The sequence below is a fragment of the Trachurus japonicus genome, chromosome 13 (genome assembly GCF_045865225.1).
Source record: "Trachurus japonicus isolate A0001 chromosome 13, Traja_1.0".
In the NCBI taxonomy this organism is placed as follows: domain Eukaryota; kingdom Metazoa; phylum Chordata; class Actinopteri; order Carangiformes; family Carangidae; genus Trachurus; species Trachurus japonicus.
Genome location: NC_140919.1, coordinates 25944997 through 25968154, shown reverse-complemented (window position 1 = coordinate 25968154; position 23158 = coordinate 25944997). Strand labels below are relative to the sequence as shown.

Genomic DNA, 23158 nt, shown 5'->3' with positions numbered 1-23158 from the left:
CATAAACAGACTCTTCCCAGAAAATTGATCGGCTCTGACCAACTTTGCAAGTTTTTTCGGATTCTCATTCCCCAACATGGTGTTATTGTTTGCTCTGGCATTGCTGTGGCTGCAGTTTACGTTCATGGGCTTCAAGTAAATCTCATGGCCCAGAGTTTTTTTGTGTGTGGAAACCATAGACTGTAAAAAGAATGGACGTAGCGTCCGTGACATCACCCATTGGTTTTGGGGAGTCGTTTTTGTGACTCAAATATGGCGGCCTGAACAGCGCCATGTTGGATTGGCCGGCCGAGAACCCGCCCACTGGCCTCGAAGCAGCCTGTCTCCGGACCGCTCCGGACCTGTCACTCAACGTTTCCGCGCCCTGATTGGCCAGAGTTTTAACCTAATAACAGTAAAACTATAGAGTTAAAAAAAAATTCACCCCCCTCAGAGTGTGTGCGGGGGTAGAAACTATCGATTGAGACGAAAAAACGTTCTGACACCAGGCTTTTAACATGTTTACTGAGGATGTAAAGTCGGCGATTTTAACATGGGGCTCTATGGAGAATGCTCCCTTCTGACACCAGCCCCCAGAGGAATCCGAGGGGATTGCAGTTTTTTGAACGCGGAAGTGAGCTTCACTTCTCAGACCGACAACTGCCCCCTTGGTGGAAACCAACACATCCTGTGGATGTGCACAAGGAAAGGTAGTGACAGGGAAGAGGCATAGCAGGTAATGAAAGATGAGTACAAAAAGTTGTGTAGGATGAGCTCCGCTGAGGGCTCCTGCTGGTTATCTTCACCTTGCTGGTTCTTCTGTGGTTTATACCCGCCAGGGCCACTGTGCTCTTCAACAAAGACAAAACGTGAGACCTGTCGCTGTGTGTTATACAACTTTCCACGACTTGGATGTAAACAGGAAATTTGGCTTAGTGGGGTTAACTGTAAATTGTCTAATACTTTTCTTTGAGGTCCAGTGTTTGACTGGATGATCAGAAATTAAAATTAAATCAACATTAAATGTTATGTAATGTTGGAATTTTAAACAGCTGTTGTTAATGTTGTTTCTTTACAGGACCCTATAGGTTAGGAAACAATGCATTGATTCAACCACCTTTAGACATGTAGCTAAACAGACTGACCATTCTTTACATTTATGTCTAGACAATACAATGGGAAGTGTCCATTCACTGTTGAACAACATTTTATATTTACGGCATGTTGAGATCACATGACCATATAGTGCAGTTTTATTACCACTGCTGTCCTTTCAGATAGAAGATACAGTCAGTGACCTTTACTGCCTGTGACAGCTCATCTCGCTGATTCAGTGCTTTGTAATAAATGTTATCCAAACTCTTTCCTGAACTGTAGCCTGATAGCCCCAAGGTCAAGCCTGTACAACATCACATGCTGTACAGATCCTTAGACAAACTACACTATGATTATGTCTTTCTCCTTTGGTAACTTAAGTTGAGCGTGTCCTGCTCCTGCCTGTGACAACAAGGTCATTGCTACCCCTCAAAAAGCGGAAAAGCAGAGTGTTTTGTACACAGAGAGATGACACAATGATTAACACACTGTGTATGAGAGGTGTGACGCAGACTTGGAGGTGCCAAAGTCAATTTCTCAGCCTGAAGAAGAGCCATTTTAGTGTGACCGATGTCGTCTGACCTGCCCTGAGTGGGTTTCGAACCCGGCTCTGCCTCACCGCGGGCGATGGGATGCAACCATTTCGCCAAGAGGTCAGTGACCACTTGGCAAGTGGGTTTGCACGTCTTTATGGGTGAGTGAGTTTAACTTCAGTACGGCTAACCGCCACATGTCGTCACTTCTCCTCACTGGTACCTCGTGACTGTGGCTTTACATTAGTTTAAAAAAATATAAATCCTGTAACAACACAACATATTCTTTCTTTCTTTTTTGCAATTGCTCTCTTGAGTCATGTCTTCTTACTTTATCATGCTTCATTTTATCTGCTCCCTTAAAGTCTTCACATTGAGTATATAAACCTTTTGAATTTTTTATATTGTAACTGTGGACCCCAGGAAGAATAGTGGCTGCTGAGGCAGTGACTAATGGGGATCTATAATAAACCAATAAACTAATAAACAGCATCTTATCAGTACATTTAAAAGCTGAACTTATACAGCAACACCAAACTGATTTGTTTGTGAGAAGATTTATTCTCCTTTCTGTCTCCTTATTCAGATAGGGGCCCGTCTGAAGCCCCTTCACCTCTGCTTAGTTGGGGCATCGTCCATGAAATTTCACATTGGTTCAAGGCAGTGATGTAGCTCCACATTTTTCTGAAGGTACCTTTCTATGTATGGTTGGATGCTGATGTGTTTCCCTGCCTTAGAGAAAGACATCTGGACTTTCTGTGTGGCCCCTGCAGACCATTAACACCGCCACCACCACTTCGCCAATACTGACCCATGGTGGAGGTTATAATCTTAATCATATAAAAATGTACTTCGACCTATCTCAGCGTAAATATTTAGTGTAAGTTCATGGGTAAACATAAAGAGAATTTGAGAAATTGTGAGCAGTATTAAAAACTCTTGAGGACCTTTAATATCATACCCTCCTTGTGACTGTCTTTCTTCACTATCGCTGCCTCGCTGGCTTTCATGCTGCCTGTGGTCACTCCACCCAAGGCCATCACCTTGTCCCTGCGGCAACCTTAAAGGTATAGACATGGTAAGACGTTTCAGAAATGACAGAGAGCCGGAAACTGTGCGGAAGTGGTTGACGTACACAGTGTTTTGGAAAAGGCTCATATCCAATTTTTTTTTCTTTAGAAAAGCAGCTTATATTAATCCTTGTATCTGATCATTTTTATATTTGCAAACACACAATATTCTGAATATTACCATGGAAACAGAGCTCAGGCAGTCTGAGCAGGAAATGCAACATATACATGGCTCAGTAGCTCGAGAAATTGGTATTAATATTATTAGATTAGTGTAGGACTTATTCTGATGGTGCTGACAAAACACTGGACAAAGGTCCCAATATCGTTTTGTTCATGTTATATTATTCTGCCAGTACAGCCTGATGCACTTAGGCCTGTCCTCAGAAACAGATTCTTCTGTAGCCTACACACATGTCTTATATCCTGCCTCACATTTACCACTGACTGGAAACACTGGATCATTTTTTGTGAAGGAATTGACGGAACCGAGCTCCGTTCACAAGAATCATCATCTGTACAGTCAACAAAGCAGAAGTTGAGATAATTTATATCACACACACGCACGCAAGCATGCACACACACTTTTTACCTCTGGGTAGGTATGGTGCATTATTGTTATTAATACTGAGAGGAGAAAGTGCTGTCTTCATATATATTGGGGCTTGAAATACAAACTTGACACAATTTATTTAAAATAATTTGAGTTGTTTTTCAATGACAGAATATTCAGTTTCCAAGAAAATGAATATTTGGAATTGAGATGCTGTAGGTTCAAGGGCACTTTTTGAGATTTAATGATGGGCTCAAATCTCATTGCCATCCATAGGATTATGAACACTGGGTGCCCGACTGATTTAAAGAGATCCAAGAGCACAGAAAATCCTTTCAAAGGGTCAATGTGGGAGGAATGCAAAAATGATTAGAGGTAAGGGAAATCAATTATAGGAAACTGACTGAAAACATTTGATTGAACTCCTTGGCAGGGGTCCGTATATCTGCTGTATGTGAAGGCCTTGACCAAAAGGGATTTTAAAATCATGAATCTACGGTGCACAGAGGTCAAAAGAGGAAGCAGTTAGAAAATCAAAAACATTTTTGTTTAATCTAGCGACCATTCTTCTGTTTAAGACTGAAATACAGCATCACGCAAAGGAGACACTATCACTCAGTAATGGAAATCATTGATTTGTGATGGATGTCTGTTCAGAGGTAAGGAAACATCTTTCTGCCATCATATCTTCTGTCTTACTTCTGATTACAGTAGTTCTTTCTAAATATGATGTGAGTGGGTTTTATGTCAGTTGAGCACCACTTGAAATGTAATAGCGCTGCAGTACTTTTTCAGTGTTAAAGCTCCCTTGAATTACAAGTATTCGGTCTAAGTCTCAGGTTACTGACACTGCAAGAAGTAGCAAGACTGTGAATAAATATGATGCATAATCACCTGTAAAAACGTTACCACTTGACTGTACTTGCATTTATTTCTAAACCTGTTTTCTAATGAGGTGCCTGAATCTGTAATTAAATGTTAATTGTGATAGAACATACTGACAACAGTCAATTGGAGAGGCAGCTGCACATTTTATTATCAAATATCCTTGGGACAGGCAAAGTAATTGCGGGATTTATATATTCCTTAACCTGAGCCGTGAGGTATCCAGTGATTAATCTCACTGCCTCAGGGACTCTGAATGTTTTCCACAGAATTGTCAAAAGACGCTCGTAAATGATTCTTGTCAGTTACATGAAATGTGGAATACACTCATTATCTGCTGTATATTTTCATGCGAAAATATCCTTACAATTACAGTAATTGACTAACAAACATGTTGCTTCACACATTTAAGAGAAAAGTCACAGGAGGAAGTCGGGCTTCATTGTGTTCAGGCTTACTGCCTCTGAATCACTGAATAATCTTCTTCATGAAATAGAACTTGTTAGACAGCAGATAAGGTCACAAAAGTTCATTTTCCAGAGCCCAGTTTCTGTAACGCCGATACACTTTAATTTGATTACTACAATGATGACAATGATTGATGGTGGCATGCTAAGGCTGCTTTTCGACAAGGCTGGAACATTTGGCAAATAAAAAATCAAATTCAAAAAACTGAAGAGGAACTGTTGAACAGCCAGGAGAAAATGGGGGAAATGAGGGGGAAAAAATGAATCATCTGAATCATCAAGTTTACTGTGACCAGCTGACTATTTATAACAAGACAATAAAACAGTCATCAACAATTTCAAAACTGATGTTTTTAACAAGAGACCATTTAATTGACCCTGTTTTAATAAGTCAAGCAGGACGTCATCCAATTCAAAGTGTGAGGAATTTGCATCCTATTTTAAAATAATAGTCGATACCATGAATTAAATTTATGCCACTGTCAAACCTTGAATATGAACACCCATGATCCAACATGATTTGCCCAATATTATTAACTGTTCTCTTGCCATTTTTTTTAAAGAAAGAATTTAGAAATGATTGTTAAAAAAGATTTTTATAAACTAATAATCTAATAATATCTTTGAAAAATAGCAATCTGGTTTCCGGGCTAAACACAATTCCCCTGGACAGACTTCATACCCTGATTGGTCTCTCTGGTGCTGTTTTTAACTTGTTTAAATTTGATCCTTCTGGCAGATATTGTTTTATAAGCATTGATGAATTGTGGTGTCCCCCAAGGCTCGATTTTAGGTGCAGCATCTTTACATGTTGCCACTGGGGAACATCATCAGGAAACACAGCCTTCATTTCCATAGTTATGCTGATGCATGCAGCTTTATAGCCAAGTCTCCTGATGCCACTGAGACAATAGATGCCCTTTTAAAATGAAAATTCCTAATACATATTTGTTTAGTTTATACATTTTTAAAAGGTCATAGACTGCAGACATTGATGCAATATGAAACAGACGCTGTGGCAACATACTCCCACCACCACCCTCATTCAAGTACATTCACACACCTCTCTTCAATTCCTGTCAGTTCAGTTTTCAGTTCAAATTGCATGTAGGCCTACTTGTCATCGGTCCTGAAGCACACAGAGAAAATCTCAATTTAAAGCATAAGTAAGCGATATATTTGTGTTAATATAAGTCTTAAATAGTTATATCTTCCGACTGAAATCACTTACATAGAGTGTTTGGACCGAAACACGGGTCTGTCAGTCACTCTGCTCTGCTCTGAGCCGAGGAGAAAACTTTTCTCGTATCCTACAGTTTTTATCCAATGAGGAGAGAGAACGGCATGCAGGGCTGTGTGTGCAGCCAAGGGATGCGCGTGAATGTGGTGACGTAGGGACGAGGACTGTTATGGTGCGTTCAGGGCAGCCCGTAACTCGTGTTTTTCCGACCTGTGAAGTCATACCAGTTCGATCTGGTACGAGTTCACGGGTCGGAAGTTACGAGTGGCCGTTATAGTGACTTTCAGGTCGGAAAAACACGAGTGGGTTGCCTGGAACGCTACAAAGTCGTAAGTTGTGACTTGAAGCTGTAATTTACGGTTTCAAAAGCCAGCATTAGCCAAAACGACCGGATCGCTTACTTCTGCTTTAAAACTCAAATCCCTATGTTTTAACACTTTTTTGCAGGTATAAAAACCTTGGTTTTATTTTAGATTCAAACCTAAATTTTAGTGTTCACATCAAATGTAACAAAGAGTGTTTTTTATCATCTTAAGAATATTATCACTTCATCAGAATTGATTATTGAAACACAAAAGTTACAACAAAAATATTGTGAGGCCTTCTTTTATCATCTTTTCTTTGTCCTGCCGAAGGACCTGAGGACATCAGAGAATGTGGACCAAACTCTAGACCTAACTTTTTAGTCTGGCATTTAACTGAATTATCTTTATTTTATTATTCTTATTAGATTATTAGGACTATGCATATATATATATTTACTTAATTTTTAGTTTATGCAGTATTAACATTTCATTCCTTCATATTCTTTATTTTTTTCATGCCATTTTTTCAAGCATTTCCTTACTTAATCTTCTCTTTATCCACTCTCTTGTGTTTTCCCCACTGCAAATTGTTGTAGGCTATAAGATAACATTTCCTCAGTGTTTTTAATTCCTCAGTATTTTAAATTATTTTGTGTGTGTGTGTGTGTGTGTGTGTGTGTGTGTGTGTGCGTGCGTGCGTGCGTGCGTGCGTGCATGCGTGTCTTTGTATGTGCTTGTGTGTGAATTATAGAATGTAAAAGTTATTTGTACTGGATGCAGCCACATTATATATTATATTATACAACATACGTAAATAATTATTATTAGCTGGATCTCAGGGTTGTAGCAGGTGTTCTCCACCTACTGCTGTACCGGCTGGGTCATGTGAGGTCAGGCAAACAAAATGCCTGACAGAGTGGATGAGTGCTGACATAACTCTCAAATGACAACATGCTGATTTGCATATTGAGGAATTTACAACACTGTGATACATGTGAGCCAGCATGATTACACCTGGCAGCTGTCATTATTTATTTCTTTGTTTTGACCAGACTTCTAGGTTGTGATTCAACCTTGAATTCACCAAAAATGGGCGTGACTGATGGAAGGCCAATATCTCAAATTAACATTTAAGACTCTCCAGTTTATAATGTTCTTGGCTTGAAGTCAGGACTATTAAAATGTTATATAATACGTAGTGGTACTGACGGCTAACAATCAGAGTGATGTAGAGAAAACACACATAGCTTCAAGATTCAAGATTCAAGATTCAAGAATCTTGAAGCTGTGTGTGTTCAGTGCTTCTAGATAACAATGGGTCAATAATGTGTCAAAGCTCTGCAGAACATGATATGGCAACTGAGAACACCAGAGCACTGGAGCAATTACTTCTCAAAAGACAATGAGACTTTCACTTAAGAGCCTCTTGGAATCTCTCCCGTCATTTCACCCTCCTCAAAAACTCCATCTTTGGCAGAAAGAGCCTTCGGCAGGAGCCTTGCTCAGCAGAGGCACTGGATTGTAACTCAAGAGTTTATTCAATCTGTAATTAATCCTCTGCTTCTCTGTCATTCTGCCTCGCCCTCTCTGAGGACAGGGTTTGTTCAAGGTATAGCTAAGAGCTATGGGTGCTGATGTTTTTCTGGTTCATCGGGAGGATAGGATAGGAATCTACCTGTATTGACATACCTCTCTGCTCCCTCTCCCACTCTCACTCACTCCTCTATTTTTTTTACCCTCCTTACTCACTTAATACTTTAATCATACATGGCTCTGAGAAGAATTTCGAGTGAATAAAAAAAAAAGACAGATTTTTTTGAGAGACATAACCATTGAGCATCCCAATACACATGTAGGAACTGACTGATGATTCTGAAATTAGTTTAACTTCACAGGCTGCAGTCCACAGCAACCTGTTTGGTGGACATGCCATTTATGACATTAACTAGCATTTCGTCTCTGATGGCTCCTGTTTACCTTTGTTTTGTGTTTCAGTATGCTGCAACTGCAAAGGTGCATTAGGTTTAGCGTGTTTCAAATGATCTTATCTGTTTACTCGTGCATGTTGTTTGAATATTATACACAAACAATTTGGTGGAATGAGATCACATGTAAGACAGTCTTTGCCACGGGCAAGCTAAGAAACCGAGGCACGGTGCCCACTCGCACTTTGCCACTGGCTGTGATCAGTAGTGTATCTTATGTCCCATTCACACAAGTAACCATTCAGTCAGGCAAAGAAAGACTGATGGAAGGAGGAAGAGAGTGCTGCCAGCTGCCAATGACTGCACCAGTGGACCTTTTGGAACCTGTTGCAGCAGGTTTTTCTTTCTGTATATCTTATTGCTGGGCTAGCCTGGGCAAGTGCCAGACACACACGCACTGACACACACACTCGAAGAGAGAGAGAGAGAGAGAGAGAGCGAATGAGGATGATATTCCGAGCTGCCAAAATCTGAAACCAGCCCATCAACCACTTCCGTACATATTTAGACAGTCAATCTAATCGAAGTGCCTCACTGTCAGGGTGAGGGTTGAGGTGCATGCATCCATAAGGGAAAGGAAAAGGATGTGGTGCGAGGTCAAAGATCTGAGAGAGAATATCTGACTGAAACTGCAAATCCACACAGGAGAGAGACGGGGTAGTTTGGAGTCAAAGGTCAGGTGAGTCCATTCTGTTTCTACTTGGTGTTTATAGAGTCACTAGGAGACAGTTTTGGGACTGGTGACATTGCTGTAGTGGGTGTTGACTGTCGGTAACCGTCTTTGAACTTGGGTTGCAGCCCTCTCATGTCAGTCAGTAGCCTATATGATCTTGACAGTTCCTCAGAAGGTGCCAAGATACACCTGTTGTTCTCTTCTGGTAATCGTAGGCAGCAAAGATAAACAGTAACTTCATAAATGTGTGTAGGTCATGGTGAGAAATGAATATAATGTGCTGATAGGTGCGCTGTGATCCTGTGACAGTTGTCTGATGACATGTGAACAGCTCTGCACTTTCTAGTGATGGTTGAAAAATCAGCATTTTAAGTTGATAATACATAAAAAAAAAAAAAAAAGTTCTTTTTGTGCTGAGTGACAAAAACTGTAAACCACTTTGAGCTTTAAATTTCCCTGCTGTCCAGAAGATGCATCATTAGTCAATGTATCAGTTTAGAAAATATAAAACTAATTGGTCGGTCAATCTGACAAATATTTGTAAGTACATTTGACTTTTCTACAGTTTGAAGAATAATGTTCTTTATTGAACAGATGCTAATTACACCTGTACGGCAACCAGGGCTGAATTTGATGCGAGACCCCATCATGGTTCTCGTCATTAGTGCCATGGGGCAATCGCCATGAGCACTGTTGTTATTGTGTGGATTTTTTCCTACATAATTTATTTTTTTTCATCTTCCGGACAAATTTCAGTTCACTACTAGTCCTAGTAGGAAAAATGATATATCAAAACGTGCGTCTTGATCGAGATCGGTATGCTTTTACTTTTCTCAACAGTTTTTTTCTCTCAGCAGACTTTCACCTAGAGACTTCATTTTAACTTTAAACATTAGACACAAGTCTTGTGTATTAATCCACGTTTTGATAGGTATTATAGTTTTTGATCAATCCCTGATCAATGACCATGATCATTTTTGGAGAAATTTTGTATTGCACGGAATGTTCGTGTCAGAGTGGGTGACATCATCGGTCAGAGTGGGAGAGAGCCCAAACAAATTCTACATTTTTTCTCTTTCCACAGTCCTCCTGGACACAATTTATACTCTACACACGTTTTTTTTCCAAATTTGTAGACAAACTTGTTCTGTCTCTCACAATGTACTCAAAATATCAGAGAGACTTACAGAATTTGAATTGTCAGCCTCTAAGTGCGGCCATGTCTGTCTCTGCTCCTCATTGACTCCAATACAAAGATTTTCTGAGAGTAGCAGAACGGACCCCTGTTTTAAACTCGCAAGTGTCTCCAAAATATTTACTGTAGAAACACCAAATCGTACCAAATTGTTCAGGAAGTCCTTACAGCGCTGATGGTCTGTTTTTAAAAAAATTTTTTTTATAGGAGTTACTGTTACAGCTCTTGAAACTGTTATCAGACTTTATTCCTCCTGTTGCTCCCTGTTGTACTTAATTGACTTCTCTCTCAAAGCTCTGTGCTTATTATGGGCTGCTTCTTTAACTTTTATACCATTGCTTCAGGCACCTTCATCAGGTGTAGTTCAAGTCACTGTCAAACACAACCACACACACCAACACACACAGGTAGCTTCATGTGATTACAGTTATAGATATACACACACACAGACACAAACACATAAACACCAACACACAGGTAACTTTATGTGATTACAGTACACACACACACACACACACACACACACACACACACACACACACACACACACACACACACAATCTTTGTAATTTCACAAAATAATGCTTCCTTTAACCAAACCCATTGTTATTTAGAACAAGGAAATTAGCCTACTGTTCAATTATTGATTTTCAATAATTAAAGCAGAAGTAAGCGATCCGGTCGTTTTGGCCAATGCTGCGTTCCAGGCAGGCTTTTGAAACCGTAAATTACAGCTTCCAGTCACAACTTACGACTTTGTAGCGTTCCAGGCAACCCACTCGTGTTTTTCCGACCTGTTTTACCTGTGAAAGTCACTATAACGGCCACTCGTAACTTCCGACCCGTGAACTCGTACCAGATCGAACTGTATGACTTTACAGGTCGGAAAAACACGAGTTACGAGTTGCCTTGAACGCACCATAACAGTCCTCGTCCCTACGTCACCACATTCATGGCATCCCTTGGCTGCACACACAGCCCTGCATGCCGTTCTCTCTCCTCATTGGATAAAAACTTTAGGATACGAGAAAAGTTTTCTCCTCGGCTCAGAGCAGAGCAGAGTGACTGACAGACCCGTGTTTCAGACCAAACACTGTAAGTGATTGCTGTCGGAAGATAGAACTATTTAAGACTTATATTAACACAAAAATATCGCTTACTTCTGCTTTAATAAAACCTCTAAACATATTCCTTGAGCAATTAAAGTACCATTCCTTCAGTATGTTAGAAAAGGTTTTCTGAATATTGTCTTTGTTTAATTTTCCTGTGCATGTTGAGCTGAAATGCACTTGATGATGACTTTTATGTGAAGTTGTGTGTTATGTTAAATTACCACAGCTGTAATTTGATGAAAATTGATTTGATTAAAAAAGGAAGAAGAGGAAGAAAAAAGAATATGATATTGTGCAACTGCTGACTGAGTTGAGAAGTTTAAAATGTGAGCATCTGTCCTTGAACAGAGCGTTTAATTGTGCACGGTAAAAACTGTAAAATGTGCAATTAAAAAATATACAAAATGTTTACTTTCAGATCTCCAATAGATATATTCATGCTCTGTAATCTGAAAAAAGAAGTTCTGCACAAATCTTAGGACCATGTAAGAAACTGTGGAAGTATGAGTCACTGTGGGTCATGAATGAATGAAAGATTTTTTACGCCCTCCTGGGTGGGGTTGTCATCGTACCTTTAAAATTCCTCAGAAAATTCACATCAGAAATGTGCCAAACACACAGATCAATTTGTTACATCAGAATAACTTGCTCTCAGTGTTTCAAATTCCACATGTCAGTCATAGGACTGGTAAACCAACATGATCAAAGAGTACCTGTCTGTACCCTGTTGGCTTTCACCTGCGCTGTTTACCAATTTGTCTCTATTTTCTCAAGGCTTGTCTGACACTGCGTTCGGTCTTGCCTGATTTGCATATTAGAACTCTTATCGTATTATTACATAAGTAAGATAATAACAGCACCATGTGAAATTATAAGGGAGGATCACTTTACACAATGGCACATCCAGTTTATAATCAAGACTCCTGTCAGTGCCAATTACATCAAACACATAATTCTTTCTCCTAATGTGCAGGTAATCGTTATGTAATGTTTCACCAACTTCATTCATAAAATAGTGTCAACAACAAAATGAACTTTGGTGAACCTCCCCTGTCAGTGTTGCAGTATTATTATATTTTCAATACAATACACGATAGTATGAGGATTCCTTCGGTTGTTGTTAAAGACACAAAAAGTCAAAAATCACAAAGATGTGAACAGTTATGTGAACAAAAGAATATTTTGATATTTTGCTGGCAGCATGATTTTTTTTTTTTTTTTAAAGTAACAGCATACAAACAGTAGTGAACTTCAATATAACAAATTTTAGTTCTTGTTCATGTTTTTCCAATTGAGCAAAGACAACACCATTTACAATTTAAGATGCTGAAAATACCCTCAAGACTGTAATGAGAATTGTAATGAAATGTTGTTGCGTGAGCAGCAAGCAACCTGGAGTTTCAACTGTACAGGCATCCACAGCTAATTAGAGAGACAACAACAACCAAAAAGATCAGTTTTAATGGTGTAACGCACCCGGACTCCCACACAAACACACAGACTCGTCTCCACTGCTGAAATTTCTACTTTTCTTACTGTAAGTGCATCTGTTCTGGCTGGTGGCAGCATGTCTGTCAAGCAGATGAGAGGGTTTGTTGCCACAATGGTAAAAAAAAGCCAATCTCTCAACTTTCACCTTGACACTTAAGCCTCCTTTGATCGGAACAGAAAGAGCCACGATTGCTACTTCCCTCTCTCTCGCACTCACTAAAACACATTACGGGAGAGGTCGATCCCACTCTGTCAGCATTATTTGGCTTTATGTGACCTAACAGCCATGGTTTGTTGGCAGTTTTAATGAGCTTGGTTTATGACAGGGTTGAGGTTACCATTACTGGAATATGGGCCACGTGTCTCTCACCTCCGCTGGGATCAGATGACACTTCTTTTTCTGAATGTCCACTAATGTCAGTGAGTTTTAATACATGGGTACTGAAAATGAATTTACCTGTTGCCATGCCTGCATTGATACTGCCTCAGCAGATTCATAATGACTCAGTGGGATGTGACCTCCGAGAAACAGTGACAACAAGTACTTTGTCTTAACATGTAAAATAAGTTTCTTGTTGTGTGGCAATATTTGTGAATGAGAAATGCATTAATAACAAGGGTGAAAAGCAAAACCGGTTGTAGAGTGAATCTTCCACAGATTAAAAGAATAATTAATATTTTGAAGCAAATTCAAAATAAAGGGTGTTTACTCTCTGTGGTGGAAAAGAGCATTAGATATGTTGGTAGGTGGATTTAAACATCTTCTTACTTTCTTATCATCTGCAAACTGTTCCGCCTGTTCCCAGCCTTTATGCTAAATTGTGCTCATTTAAAAATGTAGCTTTGTTTCTATTATACAGGCATCACTTCTCTCATCTAAGACTGAAAGTAAAACATGCATTTCCAAAACATCAAACTTGTGTCTGTTTACATGGCTTCATATGCATTTTGATACATTCCTTAGAACACATCCACAACACAAACTATATAGAGCTGTGCTTGATCGATCAGCGACAAGACGCCCCATCCGCCTGAAAATGCCACGTCATTCAATTTCAAACCAGGAAATGCCACACAAAAATAAATCAGACTGAGCCTGTTTTTCATCTCTTCACAGAAGCAGATCCTCGTGCAGAATGCCAGACTCCCCTAAATTTCCCCCGAGCAGCAGCAGCAGCAGGTCTCAGACATCACCCCTGCAGGCCAACCCACACACCTGTGAGCCCTGTGAGGCCTCCTGTCAGCAGATGGCAGAATCTCAGGTACTGAGCTGCCTCAAGCTTTTCTGTTTGATAGGCCGCGGTGTTTCATTTAGGTGGATTTATTGGCAGAAATGAAATAGGCTATGACATAATATATATTTTTATTAGTGGGTTTGAGTTGGTAGATAAGCAGTGAGCCTTTCATACCTACATAAGGATGGGTCGTCTTCCTTGGAGCCCAGGGCCGCTGGGAGTAAGTTTGAGCAGGGGGTGCTGGAGAAATAAACCCCCAACAGAATGAATGGAGCACTGATGCGAAGCGTACAATTCAGAAAACTGACTCCCATCTAGCGGTGCGGTTGTAGATCGCAAGCAACTCAATCGTATTTTTCATGCTGCATTCACTTGAAATTGGGCAGACGGCAGACGGACGACAGCCGCTGCACGTAACGGCATAAACAAGCCTCTATGTAAACAAGTGGTCCATCAACACGAGGCAAAACAATATGTTGTCATGGCGATGTCGTATTGTTTACCTGACCCACGTTTTACCGGCTTGCTCTCGACTTCTGTGACTACATGACATCTGGTTTGTTACCGATGGCCGTCTGCCCGACTGCACATGAATGCATCATCCTCCTCACTGCGTTACCGCGGTGACTTTTCACAGACGCCATGACGGCGGAGCCTGTCTAGGAGCTGTCCATGGTTACTTAAAGCAGAAGTAAGCGATCCGGTCGTTTTGACTAACTTTTTGTCAGCCGATGGAGTTAGCAGCCCCCGCCCTCATCCCTTGGCTGCACACACAGAGAGGACCGCCCCTTTATGCCGTTCTCTCTCCTCATTGGATAAAGGTTGTAGGATACAAGGAAAGTTTTCTCCTCGGCTTACAGCAGAGCAGAGTGACTGACAGACCCGTGTTTCAGACCAAACACTCTATAGAAGTGATTGCCGTCGGAAGATATAATTATTTAAGACTTATATTAACACAAACATTCCGCTTACTTCTGCTTTAACCAAAAGTCTCTTGAAATATCAAACAAAGAGAACTATGGACTGTGGAAGTTTGAATAGTCAAGATAGGAAGTTATCATGACGTGAACGGTATGTTGCGGTAAAAAAAGACAAAAAACAAACAAACATCCGGCTTTACGGGCGGGGGCTGTTGGGTTATACTTTATGGCCCAGAATGCACACAGACAATCCATGGCCTCACACCGCAGACAGCAATACTTGTATATTAGGGAATTATTCTCTTTCTTGCAGAGAGTCAGAGAAGAATTATACCACTCTTGTATCTGTACTGTGAATATGAAGATACAACCAGCAGGTGCTTATGTTATTTTAGCATAATCCAGTGTTTTTCAACCTTGGGGTCAGGGCCCCATGTGGGGTCGCCTGGAATTCAAATGGGGTCACCTGAAATGTCTAGTAATTTGTGATAAAAATATTCTTTTAACTATTTATTATTTTTAAAATTATGATTAAAAACACCACACACAACTGTATTCTATACTTTCACTTTCTTGAATGTAAAGAGTTCAAACAAAATGCAGCATATAAAAATATCTGAGCTGGCATCTTGATTGACGGCCACGATCACGTGACTGCATGAACGTGGGGTCGCCAGAAATTTGTGATGTCAAAATGGGGTCACGAGCCAGAAAAGGTTGGGAACCACGGGCATAATCGAACCTGATTCTGTTCAAATCAACAGAGAGGTTTGGTTGTGATTGGCCTCCTGAAAAGCATCTTAGCATTATCTTAGCTCTGGTGTTTTTTTTATTTTGTTCAGATTTTAAATTAATCTCACAAAGCAAAAAGTAATGATTTATATCCACTGTGATAATGATCACACACCACAGGCTACAGAGGCCATGGAGGTCTGCTTCACCGTGCAGCCGGAGACCAGCACCTTCAGGAACGGCTCAGGCTCGGGATCAGCACCGGCCAGGCGAGGATCCGCCGACTCGGACCATTTCCACCTGTACCGCCGACAGCTCAGCGACAGAGCGGTAACAGCTGGGGAGTGTCTCCAGATGTGCTCCTCCTCCCTCAGCTGTCTCCAGGACGGGTTCAACCCAGTCGCTCATTCATACATCTCCAGCAGCAAGGCACCACCAACCTGGGAACAAAACAACGGCAGCATTCAGGTTTCTTGTCTTACACTAGACTCTTTTATTCACACCTGTAAGTTCAGTTAAGACTTAGTAGGACTGGTTCAAACACAAAAACATGCTTACAGAGCAATTTCCTTTGATTTTCTCACATTTGTAGAGTCCGTACCAAGAGCTACCGGCCGTGCCAGGGGAGTCCTCCTGCTTCCTGACTCAGAGATACCCGTCCTACTGCTCATCCAGCCCTGCACAACAGGTGAGTGAGTGACACACTGAAACCTTTCCATTAATGATTTTAAGGTATCATTATAATCTATGCTATAGCTGGTTTGCTTCAAAAGCAGTGGGCTTGCTGGGAGAAGATGGTTGATTGTCATAAATCACAGGGTGTTCACACTCAGTAAAAGCTTTATCATGATGTGTGTGTGTGTGTGTGTGTGTGTGTTTTTGTATTCCCTACAGGTCTCATCTAGACCGTACTCTAACAATAACCAGTCCAGCGGCTCAAAATATTCTCTTCAAAGTCAATCACACCAGGAGAGCAGCACACAGCCTCTCTTCCCCAAGCCCATTTATTCATACAGGTAATACTTAGAGTAATATCATGTGTCATATTTTTGTCTCCTTGTATCATGTAGATACCCTTAAAGCAACAATAATTCTGTCAAATTCTTATTTGGTCATCTTGAATTCATCAAAAATTAATCAAATGTCATTCTCTTGAAAATAGAAGTCCCAGTGTCAAACTCTCCTCTTTGTCACTGTAGCATCTTGATCTTCATGGCTTTGAAGAGCAGCAAAATGGGAAGTCTTCCAGTCAGTGAGATCTACAGCTTCATGACTGAACATTTCCCATATTTCAAGGTATCACAATACATGCTTTATTTGGGAGGCATAATGCTTTTATTTGACAGGACAGTGAAGAAAGACAGGACAGCAGGGAGAGAGTCCGGAGTAAAATTCACACACCGAGCTTAACAAAAAGAAACATACTCAGGTTGATCAGAAGAAGCAGTAAAAAACTATTGGGTAAAGATCTGTACACTGCTACAAGTATGAAAAAAGAGGGAGAAGTGAGCACTCACCAAAAAAAGGGATAAAACTGCTACAAGTATACCATGTGGCAGTATAAAAGAGAATGATTCATAATTATGGCACAAACGTTTTGCGGTTTTCCTGCCTGTTTGTGTGTGTATACACCTGTGTGCAGTTTCTCAGTCATCTCTCCCCTGTAGCTGAAGGGCTCGTGTTCATATTTGCCCAGTGTTCTCTTGTAAATAGAAGATTTCCTTGGACCACATCTGTGTTGTAGCTGACATTCATTACTCAATGATTAATGTTACTTTTCGAGCAGCAGAGTTATACACCTGCAGCTAGGTGGCTCTGGACCAGCTGGACAGCAGCCTGTCTGCCTATCCTATATCTGTTTCTGTGTGTGTGTGCATGCACGCGTGTGTGGGCAGATTATGGAGCTCCTGCAGGGACTGTTGAACATTCAGAAAATCACATCTGTTAATTAAAACCATAGCATTTTACGTTGCTCAAATGGTACAGTCACGCCCTTGTGATTTTATATGGTGCAGCATGCTGCTGCAGGGTTTGATCTGTGTGTGAACCCTTGCTCATTATAAATACTGGAATTTATAAAGGATTAGATACACATCAAATAAGTTCACAGATGGAAAGCGCTCAAAGACTTTACATTTATATTCAAGAATGCACTTTATAGATGGCTGCTTTCCAAACAGCGGTCTTTCACGTAGGCACAGGCTGCAGGCTCAGAGATATCATGAGAAGATAAAGTGACGTTCTGAGAAAAGTCAGACATACTTCTGCATCAATCATCAAAAAGATATTTTTTCTGAGTGTTGTCAAGCATCTTTGAATTCATATGAATCAGTGGACAAATTAATGCATGTTTGTAATGTTCCCTCCAGACAGTGCATACAGTAGTGTCCTGATTATTGTACATGTATAGATAGGAAACCATTTCTGATCATCTATTAATCCTGTTATTTCTAATCAGAAATACAAAACACTTGATCCTCTAAACAAACTTCATTAAGACTTATTCAAAATGAATTATGAATATTCATTATGATTTGAGGTTGTCCCCGCCGGTTCCCACTGGCTTGTGCTCTTTACTTTTCCTTATGTGAAAGGAATAATCTTTTTTTTCAACAAGTGTGTTTGGGTATTCACCCTTTAAGGTAAAAGTGAGTTTTTTAAGTGCAAGAGAGTCTGATAGTCCTGCAAGTCAGACACTAACGCTTGGTTTGGTAGTGGATTTCAAAGATTCGGCTATGGTATGTTTAGCTTGTAACATGCAAAAAATGTAATCGTAGGCTTGTTTGCCTGCTTAGGTAGATGAAGATCCACAGTTTGGCAGCAAAGAATCATCTTGACATTTCAAAGCTAGTAAGTGTCCCTCTTCTTCCTCCTCTTTTGTATTAAATCTCTCGGCTTTTATCTTCAGACAGCTCCTGATGGGTGGAAGAACTCGGTGCGTCACAACCTCTCCCTGAACAAGAGCTTTGAGAAGGTGGAGAACAAGAATGGGACGTCGTCCCGTAAAGGCTGTCTCTGGGCTCTCAATCCAGCCAAGGTGGAGAAGATGCAGGAGGAGCTGCACAAGTGGCGTCGCAAAGATCCCATCACTGTTCGCAGGAGCATGGCGAGGCCAGGTGGGTCCCCTGAACGCATCACAAGACACTATTAGCCTACTGTAGAACAGGAAATTAAGGATTTCATTTAATTAATCTGCTGCTATTAGATTAGATTAGATTAGATTAGGCTATACTTTATTTCATCCCCGAGGGGGAAATTCCTTCGTGACAGCAGCATTTAACAAAAGGAAATAAAAACAGGACAAATAATGAAATACACAATTCATAAAAATACTTTAAAAAGAAGAAGACAAAAGAAGAAAATGCTACGGTGCTCTCTACCTGCTGGGCAAAATAACAGATTAAAAAAGTGCTTGCTGGTATACAATTATGGATAAAAAAAACAATTTAAAGTGCACAGGGATTTAAAAATAAGCGTGACAGACATTACAAATTAAATAGAACTGTTAAAGGGACAACGAGGAGTTTCTATTTGGTTATAAAAAAGTCTCACGTTAATGTGGATGAATCTCACACTTGTTAATGGGCCCATTTTCGATAAATATATCGTTTTGTCTCTATCGTTATTTTGTTATTATTAGTGGTGGTGGAAATGCTGGTTGAGCCGACCAGCGTTTCCTTACTTTCGGTTTTGCAACGAGTCATGAGAATAACGCAGCCGAATCGCCATTTATGGTCGGAACTACGACGGTATGTGAACCTCTTTGAACCTCTGACTTTAATTATTGATGAATGAAAACATGAGTCTGTCTTGCGCCGGTCAAAGAATAGTACGGTGCGCGCGGAGGCTCATAAATGTAGTGTGAAAACGCTTTGCTTTTCCAAAACTCCTCGTTGTCCCTTTAAGAAGTCTAACTGACATGGAGATAAAAGACCTTGGTCTTGTTTCAGCCTGTTGCTACGGGAGCTTTTCAGCTGAGGGTGAGAGGGGTTGCCCATGATGGCAGTCAGTTTGTGCAGCATTCTCCTCTCACCCACCTGCTCAACAGTCTCAAGGGGGCTGGACAGGACTTTAAATAGACATGTACTTTAAATTAATCATAGCTGGATGGTTATTTTACTCTTTGATTCTTTGACTCTTTCCACAGAAGACCTTGATCGTTTGTTGGGAGAGAGACCGGACAAGCTCAGGTGTCTGCTACCATCCAGAGTGCCCTCCGTCTACAGCACAGCCTCGTCGTCTTGCAGCCCAGCCCCGCTTAAGCCGCCCTGCCAGCCTGTCCGCCGCCCGCACTACACCCACACTCAGCCTCAGCCTCCCTGCTACCTCCCCCCTGCTGCAGCTCACCCCAGCAACACGTTCGCCCTGTCCTCGGCCTGCGGGCAGCAGCCTGCTGCCGGCTTCTCGTCAGGGGGCCTGAACTCCCCGATGGCCGGAAAGATGCCACCGGCTTATAATTGTGTGATGCAGGCTGCGGAGTACGGTGCCGGCCCCAGGAGCATGCAGGACTTTATGTCGGAGGGAGAAGCCAGTTATGACATTGACACACTCAACCCCAGTCTCACTGACCTGCAGCTGCAAGGTACGACCCCGGCAGTCTAATGAGAAATTAGGCTGCACTTCACTGATCCACTGACATATTACCATGTCTGATATAATCCAGGAATATTAGTTTACAAGATCATTCATAGGTAGGACAGGCGTAATCATGTGTGTTCATGTTGTCTGACTCTTGTATTATAAAAAGAACAATGGAAAGAGAGTTTATCTTAGACCAGGCTTTTGATCAGAATGTTTTGGAGTGAGCCACAACTGCTCTGAACGTGGAGCAGCTAAATGGGATTCAGCCATTACTTATTTTATTTGACTGACACATGTACTTTTTCTACCTGCCACTCCTTTCATGTGTTCACGTTTCCTCATTAATAATGCATGCATGTCTGTCTGGCAGCCTCTTTATCTGTCACTCACTGCCAGTTTAAACTCTGTTTCCCTTGATCTGATTGCTGATAAAAGCTGGCGTCATTCTCACCCCTATAGCCTCAATCTGTTAACTGCACAAAAACATACTGTACATCTTTAAGTAGCTTTTTGAAGCTAACATATCAGTCTTTTCTGATATGTTTTTCCCACTACACACCTGCTCCCATTCCCCTAATCATCCTCTCTGTATAAACTTCTGTCTGTTTACACTCACCACTTTTTAAACTTCTTGCTCCTTTCCAAACACTTGAGACTTTATATTGCATACCTGCCTCGTTCCTGTTGCTGCCTGCTTGACTATGATTCTCCCCCCCCCCTTCCTTTGTACCATTGCCTGTCTGGACTGTTTTCCTTGTTAAGCACATTCCTGGGAAAACTCTTCACCTGTCATTTTTGACTTTGTTGTACATTTATCTCTTCAGAACCTGATATGTAGTGTTTCATCCATGAGCTAGACATTTTGTTTAAATTGTTATGCTAATTTACAAAAAGGGATCCATTTTAAGGTGAATTTGTCTTCTGAAGTTTCCCCCTGTGGTTCCAGGTAACATGTGGGATGTGTTGAGGAAGGACAGTCTGGTGTCAGATCCACATTTTTCCACAGCAGCGCCGTCCACCGCCCCTGCCCTGCAGTACCACCACGTCCCGACCAGCGGCCTGCAGGTCACGCCTCCTGTTGGTCAGACGTCAGATATGGCTTCTGGCGCTCAGTATAAAGACGGGTACGAGATGGGGGACGGAGACATCGAACCACACTTGGATCAACACGGCTGTTTGAACGGACTGCACCCTGTGGTTTATTCAGGGGTGGAGAGCCTGGGTGGGTATCTGACCTCCTGCACCACGACCATCTCCTTACTGTAACGACTTGATGGCTGATCCCAGTCACTGACCTTTCATGTACTATATGAACCTGAATGTGAAATACTGTAACAAGCAGTATCATGCAAGTGTATTCGGTCGGTGGTTATTTATCCCACCAGATCCCCTGTTTGCCATTGTGTTACATACTTACTTATAAATATGTTCAAGGTTTGGATCCACTGTCACCAAATGATGATGTTCAAATGATAAAAAAAAAGACATTGTTCTTGTTACATCTTTGTTTTCTGTTACAATACACATTTCTCACCCTTTTATTTGTAAGAGCTTTTGATCTGTCTTATGGTGAGTTAGTAAATAATCTACTTTTAAGTTGTAATTAAATTTCCTCATTGAAAATGTAATTGTTATTGTTACTTTTAGTTATTTGTGAATTTACTTATTTATTTATCTTTTATATTATTTACCTTTTATAAACTGTTTTGTCACAGTGATCTATAAGTTTCACCCTACTGTGGTAGTTATTCATATTTCATAGAGTTTCAAATCTTAAAAAAAAAAAAAACCTGTTATTTCATTTGATTATTTGTTATTCAGTTTTGCCTATCTAAATAAATTCTAATTCGTCCACGTTCATTGCTGTGTTGGTTTATTGATGTATTTTAAATAGGCTGCTTTAGTCACTTAATGTCAGATAAGCAGTTGCTTTATTTGTTAGCTATCTCTAAAGGTTGATTTTCAAAGTTAAAACAAAAAGAAAATAACAAAATCTGGATGCTTAAAATACGTTGTTAAGTATGTCCATAATATCAAATCATTTGTATTAAACAGCCTGTTAGGTTGTGTTTTGTCACACTGACTCTGCTGTGACTTGGTATAGGAAAGATCAGTTTGTTTACACATTAGAAGTCCAGTAATGATGCTCATGGCAACTGTGCAGTAAGACTGTTGTCACAGAAGATGGCAGCAAACGCTTTGTGTCATGCAGCTTGTTCCTCTGATGCAACAGGGTCTTCTTTTACTAATAGGACTCCCAGCAGCTGCAGATATCTTGTCTCACTAAGTTTAAATGTATACATACATAGGCCTACATTTGAATCAAATTTGATATTACATAATAATGAGCTCTTGAGATCTGCCAAAATCTCATGAAGCGTAATCTCAATATTTTAATGAGGAATGAGAAATATAGTAAACTTTTTCTAGTTTCTGGCAATAAGACCTATTTTGTGGAAATATACCTGTATGAGACACAAATTATGAATCTAAACAGTTTGAGTTTGTTTATGTATGTCTGGGATCTTTAATCAGTGCTGCTGCAGTGATTGATGGAGCAGAGTGAACTCCCAAATCTGAGTCCTCTTTAAGAATAAGTCTTTAAACATGTAAAACAAAATCTGTAAATTAACATTGGTTACTACGAGTTAGTTTCTCACCAGTAATGACATTAAATTGATAACAGACATTCACACAGTGTCATCAATAAACTTAAACTGTGGCTTTTATTTCCTTCAGTTCATTTGAGTGGATAAGATGTTTCACACAGTTAACCTTTGTGTTAATAATCTCTGTTGTTTTGATAATCTGTTGTCTGATCCACATGACTTGAACCATAATTTTTTTTCCATCTTTCCTGGAAAAAAATAACTTTAACAAAGAAATAAACAATGTATATCAAGAAAAATCCCATATTTATTGCAGTGATGGAATTCAGCTGTCAAAACTTTACATACTCTTTAATTTCATACTTAAAACATTTATCATAAAGTATACACAGTGTTCAGTACTACAGAGAACATACTGGATATCAAAATTGGTATCTGATGTTTGACTTTTGGCTAATGTATGTTTTCTGAAACTTCAAAATGGCTATTTATTTAAAA

The 23158-nt window shown here is 40.4% G+C and overlaps 1 protein-coding gene across 1 annotated transcript; it reads left to right on the top strand.

The window, feature by feature from the left end:
- The first annotated feature begins 8187 nt into the window (after positions 1–8187).
- Positions 8188–21910, top strand: foxn1 (forkhead box N1). The gene is made up of 9 exons (XM_085795559.1): positions 8188–8791; positions 13701–13845; positions 15651–15938; positions 16063–16158; positions 16365–16486; positions 16670–16766; positions 18379–18586; positions 19618–20052; positions 20998–21910. The coding sequence occupies exons 2-9, from the start codon at positions 13720–13722 to the stop codon at positions 21315–21317; spliced, it is 1692 nt and encodes a 563-aa protein (XP_085651685.1). The 5' UTR covers positions 8188–8791; positions 13701–13719; the 3' UTR covers positions 21318–21910.
- Positions 21911–23158: the final 1248 nt, after the last annotated feature.